At 46.1% G+C, this 12,895-nt stretch overlaps 1 protein-coding gene across 7 annotated transcripts in view; it reads left to right on the plus strand.

Moving 5' to 3' along the window:
• Positions 1-12,895, plus strand: part of ACACA (acetyl-CoA carboxylase alpha) — a 204,061-nt gene that overhangs the window by 16,856 nt on the left and 174,310 nt on the right. For 5 of the 7 annotated variants that reach the window (XM_081172826.1, XM_081172824.1, XM_081172825.1 and 2 more), the window contains exons 2-3: positions 4,842-4,888; positions 6,677-6,929. In XM_081172826.1, coding sequence (XP_081028952.1) covers positions 6,703-6,929 — 227 coding nt within the window. In that variant the 5' untranslated portion in view covers positions 4,842-4,888; positions 6,677-6,702. Of the gene's footprint in view, positions 1-4,841; positions 4,889-6,676; positions 6,930-11,462; positions 11,615-12,895 lie in introns of those variants that run through there. The other 2 variants (XM_081172827.1, XM_081172828.1) reach the window with 2 other exon arrangements.

Raw genomic sequence — 12,895 nt, forward strand, 5'->3', positions numbered from 1 at the left:
AAGTACAAGTAGATAAATAGGTACCACTCTGGCAGGAAGGTAAACGGCGTTTCTGTGCGCTGCTCTGGTTCGCCAGAAGCGGCTTAGTCCTGCTGGCCACATGACCCGGAAGCTGTACGCCGGCTCCCTCGGCCAATAAAGTGAGATGAGTGCAGCAACCCCAGAGTCGGCCACGACTGGACCTAATTGTCAGGGGTCCCTTTACCTTTACAGTGGTACCTCTGGATGCGAACGGGATCCGTTCTGGAGCCCCGTTCGCATCCTGAAGCGAACGCAAGCTGTGTCTGTGCGTGTGCGTGTCACTATTTGCCGCTTCTGCACATGCGCGCGACGTCATTTTGAGCGTCTGCGTGAGTGGCGAAACCTGGAAGTAACGCGCTTCGTTACTTCTGGGTCGCCGCGGAGCGTAACCTGAAAACGCTCAAACTGAAGCACATTTAACTCGTAGTTCTATGTGTTGCAATGGAGAAAGGATTAAAACCTGACTGCCCTGCCTTCATCTAAGTTCACTCTTTGCTATCCCACTGAAGGAGTATGTTGCAGCGGAAACTCCAATCTTATCTGAGCATTGAACCAGACATTTAAATCTCCACCCACTAGTCCCTTTGCAGGGTTGGCCAATCACTGCTTTGCAAAGGGGCACTCTTGACTGCCTTGATTGCCACCCAAACGACTTGCAAGGCACACATTGCACATGCTTTCTGGATTGTGATGCAAGATGGCACACGTGCACAGGCCTAGGCTTTAGCATCCCCAGTTGACCCTGATAGGTTGGCACTTCCCTGCAAAGGAGGATTTAACTCAGGAGTGGGGGAGATGTGCCCCTCCAGTTGTTTGTGGACTAATAGAGCCTTCCCTCAGCCTGTTGCCCTGTGCTGGCTCATGAGAATTGTACTCCAAAAGAGACAGAGGGCACCACGTTGGGGAAGGCTGGCTTTCCAGAGCATCATGTGAGCCTCTCTTTGTCGTGTGACTCTAGGATGGGTGGTTTGTTCTGACCCAAGGGAGGGAAAAGATTAAAAGTACTTCAGTGGGTGGGTGCGGGGAGGCGAGATACTTTGTCACGGTTCTTAAAGTCAATAAAATGGGTGTTGTGATATTGGCTACGTCACAGTGTGTTGTAATCCCCGTTAGCCTGTGCAATCCTTTCTTTGGGATGTGGGGTTGAACAGGTTCGATGTGTGCCTTGATATTTCACTCACTGATTAAAAAACCCACACAAGATTAAATAGAGGGCTGAGGGATTTGCGTTGGTCTTGCTCAGTTTGTCCAAAATATTTCCAGCTTTGGAGGACAACCCACATATGGCAGCCATCAGTACAGCAATAAAATAATCCTAAAGCGTCACAATCCACTGTATGGAGTTTCTCTTTTGTACATCATACCTGCTTGCAGGGATGTGAAGACTGGGGCGTGCCTGTAGGCTTATTTTTATTTATGACATCTTGCAGGTCTCAGGACGGTTACAGCTTAAAACCATCATATAAAAACACAAAATACATAGTAAAAATAAAAACAAAAACAACCCAATGCTCCCCCCCCCATTTTTAAAGGGATGGTCAATCAGACAAAGGCCTGGTTAAAGAGAAACATTTTTGCCTGGCACCTAAAGGTGTACAGTGGTACCTCGGGTTACAGACACTTCAGGTTAGAGACGCTTCAGGTTCAAATTCTGCTAACCCAGAAATATTACTTCGGTTTAAGACCTTTGCTTCAGGATGAGAACAGAAATCGCGCAGCGGCAGCAGCGGGAGGCCCCATTAGCTAAAGTGGTACCTCAGGTTAAGAACAATTTCAGGTTAAGAACAGACCTCCAGAACGAATTAAGTTCTTAACCCGAGGTACCACTGTATAACGAAGGTGCCAGCTGAACCTCCCTTGGGAGAGTATTCCACAAATGGGGAGCCACTGCCGAAAAGCCACGTTCTTGTGTTGGCTCCCTCTGGACCTCTCATGGAGGAGGCACACGAAGAAGGGCCTCAGAAGATGATGATGTATTGCGGTTTGAGACACAGTCCACATCCATGCTATACAATTAAAGCAATACGGTACTACTTCAGTAGAGTGGTACCTTGGGTTAAGTACTTAATTCGTTCTGGAGGTCCTTTCTTAACCTGAAACTGTTCTTAACCGGAAGCACCACTATAGCTAATGGGGCCTCCTGCTGCTGTTGCACAATTTTTGTTCTCATCCTGAAGCAAAGTTCTTAACCTGAGGTACTATTTCTGTGTTAGCGGAGTCTGTAACCTGAAGCGTATGTAACCTAAGGTACCACTGTATCATCATTACATCATGGCTTCCACCAAAGAATCATGGGAACTGTAAATTTTTAAGGGTCTTGAAAGCTGTGAGGAGACCCCTGTTCCCCTCACAGAGCTACTGTTCTACTTGTAGTAGAACATCTTTGCAGCCATGAGGGTTAGAAGCTTTCTTGTATTATTATTATTATTTTATTTTGGTAAGTTGAGATTCTTAGGCAGCTGGATTCTTTGCTCAATATTACACTCTGTGCTCTCATAGAATCCTGGGGGTGGGGACATGCTAGAGGTAAAAGCGGGCACAGTAAAAATTACCGTATTTTTTTGCTCTATAAGACTCACTTTTTCCCTCCTAAAAAGTAAGGGGAAATGTGTGTGCGTTTTATGGAATGAATGCAGGCTGCGCAGCTATCCCAGAAGCCAGAACAGCAAGAGGGATTGCTGCTTTCGCTGCGCAGCGATCCCTCTTGCTGTTCTGGCTTCTGAGATTCAGAATATTTTTTCCCTTGTTTTCCTCCTCCAAAAACTAGGTGCATCTTATGGTCTGGTGTGTCTTATAGAGCGAAAAATACGATACCTTTCTAACCCCCCCCCACACACCTACACCCCGCCGTCTATAAATCATCCAGTTCAAAGACCCATCCCAGCTAGGCAAGAACACTCTGGGGCCACTGAAGGTTGTGATCTGGGGAAAACCCCAAGGGCCAGATAGAGAGGTGCCGAGGGCCTGAGGTTCTCTCACTCTTGGCTTAACCGTTCTAACCTTGATCTCTTTATAGGACTGTGGAAGCAAGTCTTGGGAAAGACCTTGGGTGGGAGCCCGGCGTAGGGCTTTAGCAGAGCTGTGCAGGTGACCCAGAGTGGGATCAGGAGGCCTTTTCTGGGTGTGGGTTTGTGTCTCGCAATGGCTGACAAGTGGGTGGAGTATGGCTGCAACATGTGTAGGATGGAGGCTCTTCTGGCACGGCTGGGCAACAGGCACATGTTGGTGCTTGTCGCAGCTCTTGGCTCATCTGTGGATTTGCACTCGTACAGTTGTGAAAAGGAAGTGTTACGACCTGGATGTGGAGGAGGGAGGCTCCTTAAATTTTTGTATGTTCCTTTCCTCCAGGGAGCTGCTTACTCATTGCCACCACCTTTCCTCCCAGCAGCTCGCTATTATTCATTACTATTAATAATTTTAATCAATATCAATTATTATTACCACCGTTAATAATTATTTATTAATTGCCTTCCACACACATCTTGAGGTGATGTACACAATACAGACAAAAACGATAAAAGAGTAGCTAGGGATAACACAGAAGCATATTACAGTGGTATCTCGGGTTAAGAACTGAATTTGTTCTGGAGGTCTGTTCTTAACCTGAAACTGTTCTTAACCTGAGACACACCTTTAGCTAATGGGGCCTCCTGCTGCCGCTGCGCCACTGCTGCACGATTTCTGTTCTCATCCTGAAGCAAAAGCAAAGTTCTTAACCCGAGGTAATATTTCTGGGTTAGCGGAGTCTGTAACCTGAAGCGTCTGTAACCTGAAGCGTCTGTAACCTGAAGCGTATGTAACCCGAGGTACCACTGTAATTCAAAAGCAATGCCCAGTACATACCTGTGGCAGACATCCATTCATCCAGCTGGTAAAGCTTTTTGGAAGAAAAACAACATCTTTGGTTTGTTATGGAAAGCTTAGCTAGTGGGTGCCAGCCACATCCCAAAAGAGATGCTGTTCCGCAGAACAGGGGCCACCCCACGGAAAGCCCTTCTCTGAGTTGCTGCTCCATGATTCTTCCATTTCGCCCCTTATCCTTGCAGCAGCCCTGTGAGTCAGCTGCTGCTGGGAAGCCCACAAGGCACAGCCACTTGTGAGCCAGGTCTTTCCCCATTACCTGGTACTGAATCATTGTTACCAGCGATGCCAGAGTTCACACCTGAGAGCCTTCTTGTGCAGTGCTGAGTTGTTTTCCCTCCCATAATAATAATAATAATAATAATAATAATAATAATAATAATAATAATAATAAATTTTTATTTATATCCCGCCCTCCCTGGCCAGAGCCAGGCTCAGGGCGGCTAACACCAGTAAAATTACAATAAAAACATAATAGGGGGAAAAAACACCAATTGAAAATACAGGTTAAAATGCAATTTAAAATGCAGCCTCATTTTAAAAGTAGCCCATAGATCAAAACCGTAAGGGGGGCAGGGGAGAACATAAGGGTCAGACTGAGTCCAAACCAAAGGCCAGGCGGAATATATAGGATCCAGATCAGTCTATTTTTGCCCACCTGGCCCAGTTTTGCTCTCCTCCGAATCACAGCAACTCTCCAGTGTTTTAGGCAGAGGACTTCCACAGTCTGACCTGCAAATGCTGGGGATTGAACCTGGGACCTTTTGTCTGCAAAGCAGATGCCCTCCCCCCAAGCTGTCAATTCCTATGGAGACATTTGTGATCTTAGCCTAATTTTTGCAGTTGCTTTTTGTTTTGGCAACGGCTCTTGATTTCACCGTGCATTCCTGTTCTTCCAGACTGACTTCCCGCTGCTTCTAATTTTCCTGTCCTCTCTCTGTGTGTCTCTTCCTTTTCAGTTCCTTCTGGCAGTGGATAACGAACCAAATAACAAGGATCACAAGAGGTCAGCGCCAGCTTTTATTTGCTGCTGTTACTTGTATAGGGAAGCTTTATAATATGTAATGTTTTTATATCTGTCGGAAGTCGCCAAGAGTGGCTGGGGCAACTCAGTCAAATGTGCGGGGTACAAATAAGAAAATTATTATTGTTGTTATTATTTTTTTAATTATGGATGCACTTTGTCAGGACTGCGTTGTACAACCCTGGTTTTTAAAAAACCAAGATGACCAAAATTCTGTACCTAGGACATCACAAATTCTGTAATATGTGTGTGTGTGTGTGTGTGTGTGTGTGTGTGTGTGTGTGTAACCATAGAATTGTAGAGTTGAAGGGATCCTGAGGCTCACCTAGTCCAGGGGTCTGCAACCTGCGGCTCCGGAGCCGCATGTGGCTCTTTTACACCTTTGCCGTGGCTCCGGGGCGGATACTAGCGAGGGGAGGAGGCGCATTGTGTGCCCCGACACTCCCCACTGTGGCGGGCGCTGTACTGGCTGTGACGTCACATGGGGGCGGTGTGTGCGTTAGTCACGCACCGTCCCGATGTCACCTTCCCGGTTTTGCGGCTCCCAGTTGTTGTTTTCTTCGGAAACGGGTCCAAGTGGCTCTTTTTGTCTTAAAGGTTGCAGACCCCTGACCTAGTCCAACCCCCTGCAATGTAGGAATCTCAACTAAATCATTCATGACAGATGGCCATCCAACCTCTGCTTTAAAATCTCCAATGAAGAAGATTCCATCAGCTCCCAAAAGAGTCCATTCCACTGTCAAAACAACTCTTCCCATCAAAGAGCTCTTCCTGATGTTTAGTCTGAATCTCCTTTCTTTTAACTTGACTCCATTGGTTTGAGTCCTAGCCTCTGGAGCAGGAGAAAGCAACCTTGATCCCTCTTCCATGTATATAAAGAGGACTTCCACAAGTTGTATAGATCAGGCAGGTTTTTTAATTTTAATTTTGCAGAATCTGTGTAACAGTTAGTTGAATTGTTGTGTAATGTATTCTGGAATGGCGCTTCTGTATTGACTTGGTTTGACTGTATTTAAGTATATAAATGAAGGAGCAGAAACCCTGGACACAACACCAGCAAGATAGGCAAGCTTTGTGGAACTCTTAATATCAAAATGACTGGATATTTGAGTCCAGTGAGACAGTATCTGTGAAACTCTCTGCTGTGTCAATGGAATGCTCTGAAAAGGAACAGAGCAATTAGACCGGGCAACAATGGTAGTTTTATATTTTATGTCATTAAGATGTTTTTATCGTAACCTTGGAAACACTGTCCTTAGTTTATGAGTGGTTACCTGTTAAAAGCCCAATAAAATTATAAATCCTGCAAAATGACTGAATACAGTGGTACTTCGGGTTAAGTACTTAATTCGTTCGGGAGGTCCATACTTAACTTGAAACTGTTCTTAACCTGAAGCACCACTTTAGCTAATGGGGCCTCCTGCTGCTGCCGTGCCGCTGGAGCACGATTTCTGTTCTCATCCTGAAGCAAAGTTCTTAACCTGAAGCACTATTTCTGGGTTAGCAGGGTCTGTAACCTGAAGTTTCTGTAACCTGAAGCGTATGTAACCCAAGGTACCACTGTATAATGATTTGTATATATTGCAGAATTCCACTTTTGTAGGGGCAGCTGGGGAATTGGGGGGGGGGATACAGTTCCAAGTGCTTCTAGAATAACATAAGTGGCTGATGATTGGCTCCTTTTAAAGGCTCTCCCAGTTTTTGCCATGGCTGGTGTCGAGCTAAATCTGCAAAAAGCTCAGATTGTTTTTCTTCCCCCTTCACTCCTAGTGGTGCAAACCTACTTTGGAGGCACGATGGGCGATCCCTTGCCGGAGGACAAGCCCCTGGAGCTGAGTGTGCACTCTCGCTTCATCATTGGCTCCGTGTCGGAGGATAACTCTGAGGATGAGACGAGCTCCTTGGTGAAAATCGACTTGTTGGAGGACAAAGAGCAGTCCTTGTCTCCCGTCTCCGTCAGCTCAGACTCCCTTTCTGACCTCGGTCCTTCCAGTGTCCAAGACAGCTTGCCTAATCATATGAGGTACAAAAAGCATTCAAACCTTTCTCTTTTCACGCTCTTCTGTCTTACTGCAATTGTTAATCCTTAAAGGAGGGATGGAGAGCTGGTCATCTGCCAGATAATGTACGGTAATAGTTTATATTACAATTTATTGTTCCTAGGTTTACCGTACTTTTCTGTGTATAAGACTAGGTTTTTTTACTGTGAAATAATCTTAAAAAACGGGGGGTCAACTTATACACAGGGTCATCTTTCCCCATTTTCATAAATTTGAGTACCCCCAAATAGGGTTCGTGGTATACACGAAAAAATATGGTATATTGTGAGTTTGGACTTATGGTAATAGACTCTGTTTTTTTGGTAGTAAACAACTCGTAAGTCAAACTAATAATTCTTAGAGCCTTCTTTGACTGAGGCCCAGGTGACGACTCCCTCTCTTTTGGCTTATAGGAATATTTGTATTTCACTTGTGGCGTTGCTTTCGATTCCACCCCCCCCCCAATTGCTGCCATGGATGATTTTATGTGCTGCTCTGGTGTTTAACTCTGTTTCCACCTAAGAACTCAAGAAGAGCCTGGCTGCTTCATCAGGCTAATGGCCCATTTTGCCCATCATCTTTTAGCCAACTGATGCCCAAGTGATATTCCCGGAAGCAAGGCCTGATCTTTTGCACGAGCCCATCCACTCTCAGGCTTCTCGGTGTCATCTTTCTGATCTTCTCCAAGTGGAGAGTTGGTTCTGCTGAGTGGCAGAAAGTTATGAGGGGGTTTGGCTCTGGCATGCCCAAAACGTGGAACGGAAAGCACTTTTTTTGTGCGCAGTCAGGATGCAGCCTTGAACACCTCTTTCTCAATTTGTTTGCTTTTGGCTTTTAGTGGTGGCAAAGCCCTCTCCCCTAAGTGCAGTGCTGCTTAGCTCGTGCCCTGCCAAGCCAAACACAGCCACCCATCCCATCCACTGCCAGGCATTTCTCAGCCCTTTAGGTGTTGCAATTTCAGGTAACCTGGACAAGGTTTCCCCTTAACCCCCTTCTCGTAATTTTCCATAGCGTTGATAGAGCTTGTCTTTCCCCATTCCCTTTTTTTGACAGTGTTATATCCTCTGTATCGGAGCCCCTAATGTTGCCCTTCAGGCCTCTTTGTCTGGCCCTTGCACACTCTTGAGTGTTTTTGCCTGTCTGGAATGTGTCCTTGGAACTCTTGCTTGCCTGGATGGAGGACTGTGAGGGGTGTATGTGTGTGTCAAAAGTGGTCCACAAACTCACTGACTTTTCCCCCTGGTCCCACCCACCGCTGGCATGTGGCCCTTGGGAAATTTCCCCAGAGGGAATGGGGCCCTTGGGCTGAAAAAAGCTTCACAACTCTGATCTCTGTACAAGGTCAGCTTTCTCTAACCTGGTGCTCTCCGGGTGTTTTGGGACAAGGCAACAGCCCTGGAACATTTGAAAAGTTTCAGTAAGAAGTTATGGGATATGCAGTGATATGTCTGCCGGGAAACCTTTGCAGTCGCAAACAGTATTTAAGGCAAGATTGCATTATCCACCCTGATACCATCACGAGCACAGATCATAATGAATGCGCAACAAAAAGGGTAGTTTGAAGGGTCCCATTGTTTTCCTAAGCACTTGTTTCCTAAGCACTTCCGTAGGAGAGGGCTGGTATTTCTTAATTTTCTCTTTTTGCTCCAGGGTTGGTATTTTTAAATGTGCAGATTCTCTTTCGATTTGCAGGATGCTGAAGTTGACATGACATCCTTTGCTTAGATGGGGGAAATGCAAAACCTGGACTGAAGGGTGGTGGGTTGTTGTTTGAAAATGTCTTCTATGTGGCAGAATCCTGTTGTTGGTTTCTGTGTGGCGCATCCTGTAGTTGGCATTGCAAATAAGCTTGGCAGTGCACTGCTGAGTTCTATAAAAAATTGCTACATCATTGAGAGCATCCAGCATCATGCCGTCGTGCTGAGATTGACGGGGGCTCCTCTCTGTGATGTGTGTCAGGTATGTCTCTAGAACAGACAGCCTTCCTGTGCCATTTAGAGATCAGAAAGGGATGAGGGGTGCTTACGGCTGACATCTCCTTGTGATCCTTGTGTAGCTGTGTGTTTTGCAGTTTCTGAATCTTGTGTGTGGCACTAAGGCCTTTGGTTTTCTTGCCCAACATTTTCTTCAGCACATGCTCTGGGTATGTTGATGGGGCGTTGTTGTTGTTGTTGTTGTTGTTGTTGTTGTTATTATTATTATTATTATTATTATTATTATTATTATTATTATTATTATTTAACTGGTGTTTTGCTGTGCTGTTTCCCTAGGAAGGGTGCCAGCAGCTGAATTGCATTTGTCCTTAAGACACCACAACTGATTTAAAATGCATCTACAGAGCGGATGGGAGAGGTTCCGGCATCTTCAGGTGGGGCTGGAAATGTCCCTTGCCTGAAAACTGGAAAGCCGCTGCTTGTCAGTTTAGACCAGGGGTCAGCAAACTTTTTATCAGGGGGCTGGTCCACTGTCCCTCAGACCATGTGGGGGGCCAGACTATATTGGGGGTGTGTGTGAACGAATTCCTATGCCCCACGCATAACCCAGAGATGCATTTTAAATAAAAGCACACATTCTACTCATGTAAAAACACCAGGCAGGCCCCACAAACAACCCAGAGATGTATTTTAAATAAAAGGACCATTATACTCATGTAAAACACGCTGATTCCCAGACCATCCGCGGGCTGGATTTAGAAGGCGATTGGGCCTGATTCGGCCTCCGGGCCTTAGTTTGCCTACCCATGGTTTAGACGATGCTGAGCTAAATGGACTAGTGGGTCTGACTCATTGTATGATAGCTGCTTCTGTGCCTAGTTCTGATCTGGAGAAGGGCATATTGAGGGTGGACTCTGGTCTAGGACCCTGGAGAGTCACTAGCAGTTAGTGTAGTATTGAGCTAGATGAACCATTAGTCTGATTCTGTATCAGGCGGATTGCTGTGTTCCTATGTGTCAGGAGAAGGGCCCAGATTTAGTCCTGGATCAGATAGTGGGTGATGGGAGGGAATCCTCTGCCTGAGACCCTGAAGGACTGCTGCCAGCCAGAGTAGGTATCTTTATAAAGCAGCTTCTTAGGCTCACAACCAGAAAGGGGAAACAAAATAAAAATCCTCAGAGAGGGAGAGAGGAAGGAATGAACACTAATAATAAAAATACAGGCAGAAACCATTTTATGTGGGGGTTTAGTTCCTGGCCCCCGCTAGTGACAGCGGAGTGCGCATAAGCCCACCCGCCCCGCCTTCTTACTCCCCTCCCCTGTTCTGCCTTCTTCTGGGTTCAAAACGGCCCACGCATCAATGACCGCGCGTCAGCTGGACATTTGGAAAATGTTTGCGGCCTGTACGAATTCTTCCTAAGATGGCTTGCACAAAGGCCGTAATGCAGTGGCAGAACATCTGCTTTGCATGCAGAAGACCCTAGATTCAATCCCTAGTATATCTCTACTTAATTGGTGCAGGGTAATCCCAGGCTTGGTGGCGCTGTGGGTTAAACCACAGAGCCTAGGATTTGCCAATCATAATGTTGGCGGTTCGAATCCCCGCGACGGGGTGAGCTCTCATTGCTCGGTCCCTGCTCCTGCCCACCTAGCAGTTTGAAAGCATGTGAAAGTACAAGTAGATAAATAGGTACCGCTCCGGCGGGAAGGTAAACGGCATTTCCGTGCGCTGCTCTGGTTCGCCAGAAGCGGCTTAGTCATGCTGGCCACATGACCCGGAAGCTGTATGCCGGCTCCCTCGGCCAGTAAAGCGAGATGAGCGCCGCAACCCCAGAGTCGGTCACGACTGGACCTAATGGTCAGGGGTCCCTTTACCTTTACCTTTAATCCCAGGCTTTCATGTAGAGGCCACTCTCAGCCCTACCTGCAGATGCCGGGGATTGACCCTGGCGCCTTCTGCTTGTTATAGCAATGGCATATTACATATTCTTGTTAATATTATTAATTCTTTCAGCACCTTTTGAAGATGCCCAGCTTTATGGTGGCAGGTTTTTTGTTTGTTTGTTTGTTTGTTTGTATGGGCTGCCAGAGCTTAAAGTGGGTCCTTCCAATCCATTAAACTTTCTGCTGCTATGAATCTTCTTTTGTCTTCCCCGGAGACTCTTTTTGTGTCCGTTACCAAGTTATGAAGGAAGGTTTTGAGGAGCGCTATACAATCCTTTCTCCTGGAGGAGTCTCCAGGTCTTGCCATGGTCACAGGGCTTGTCCAGCCTCTCTGCCCGTCCCTGCATAAGCCCCATTACATAACCTTGATATCTTTCCCCTCTCTCCCCTCCTCCAGTCCCTAATCAGCTGTTTCTCTCTCTCTCTCTTTCCCTGGCAAATCAGTGAATGCTCTCCCCTGTACACACAATGCCCACCGCTGGGAAGGAGCGTGGATGAGCTGTGCATGTAGAGGAAAAAGCAGAAGGACAAAGGTTAAAAATGCGAAGCAGCCAGTAAAATGCAGCTTTGCTCAATTTTTATTTTTTTTAAAGGAGGGTGATGCAGGGAGGGATCTTTCTGAAAAAGCTGCAGCTTCAGAGGAAGGAGAGTAGCCTTCTCTGTCAGAGTGCCGTCCGGTTCAAGATCTAAACCAGGGAACCCCTTTTGCTTAAAAAAAATAATAATTCCTGAGCCAGCATGGAAGAAGCAGCCGACGACAGTCAGGCAATGAGATATCATATGCTTCAAAGGTGGGTGGTGGAGGTGGAGGGAGGTTGATAATCCTACTTTGAAGGGGTTTTAATTTTTTTTAAAATTACTCACACTTTGGAGGGGTGTTGTTTATTAACCTTAATTTAGAGAGGTGATTTGTGTGTGGTGGTGGTGGGGGATTAAGGTTCATTTCAGTCAGTTGTGAACTGGTATAAATCAGCTTAATTTTTAATTATAAGGTTTTTCTTTGGCTGAGCGTTGTTGGGTTTTGGGGGGGGTGGGGAATTGACATCTTTTGGCTGAAGGAAGCTGAGATTTGACACTGCAGGCAGCAAATTGCTCTGAGAAGCTATTTTTTATTTTAAAAAAGGAGGAGACAGGCAGGGTTTAGATTTCTGCAGGACTTTTTGGTTTGGTGTCCAAGAAACCAATTCAGCAGTTTTTTGTTTTGGATTTTTATGCTCTGCAGGGAGATATATCTGCCCACCATGCTTTGAAAGAAAAGGCTGGCTGGCATTCCTGAATGCCTTTTGATTTGACACTGAGGCTGAGACCCTACATGTTCTTACAAATTAGCAGGACTTACTTCTGCGTAAACAGATTCCCAGACTTCCCTAGGAAAAGGGATTGGTTGTTACGCCACTCTGGGAATCGTACCTCCATGAGGGGGATAGAGGTCTCCTAACAGCTCTCAGCACCCTTACCAAACTATAGTTCCCAGGATTCCTTGGGGGAGGCTGTGACTGTTTAAAGTGATATTATCATGCTTTAAATGTATAGCACAGAAAGGGCCTACAACTCCCATCACCCATGATCGCTGGCTAAATTGACTAGGGATGAAGGGAGTTGGTTGGCTGAGACAATATTTCAAGGACCACCAGTCCCCATATGAACCAGCCCTGACCCTGTGATTATCATCTGAGGCCCTTCTTCGTGTGTTTCCTCCACAAGAAGCCCAGAGGGTGGCCTTTTCTGCAGTGGCTCCCCTTATGTGGAATACTCTCGAAAATGTACCTCTATAACCTGATTGAACAATCTATGGCCTTTCAAATGTGGGGGAGGTGGGGCTGGCTCTTATTTTGGTTATGTATTTTGTGTTCTCATTTTGTATTTTTATTCTGTAAACTGCTCTGTGATCTTCAGACAAACTAACTAACTAACTAACTAACTAAATAAATAAATAGAAGAACACTGGTGTGGATGGCATTGAACTTATATGGACCAATGATCTAACTTGGCTTAAGGTAGGGTTGCCATATTTCAGACAGTGAAAATCTGGACAGAATAATTGTTGAGGTGTTTTTTTTTGGGGGGGGAGC

This window comes from Podarcis bocagei (assembly GCF_964188305.1).
Source record: "Podarcis bocagei genome assembly, chromosome: 15".
Classification (NCBI taxonomy): domain Eukaryota; kingdom Metazoa; phylum Chordata; class Lepidosauria; order Squamata; family Lacertidae; genus Podarcis; species Podarcis bocagei.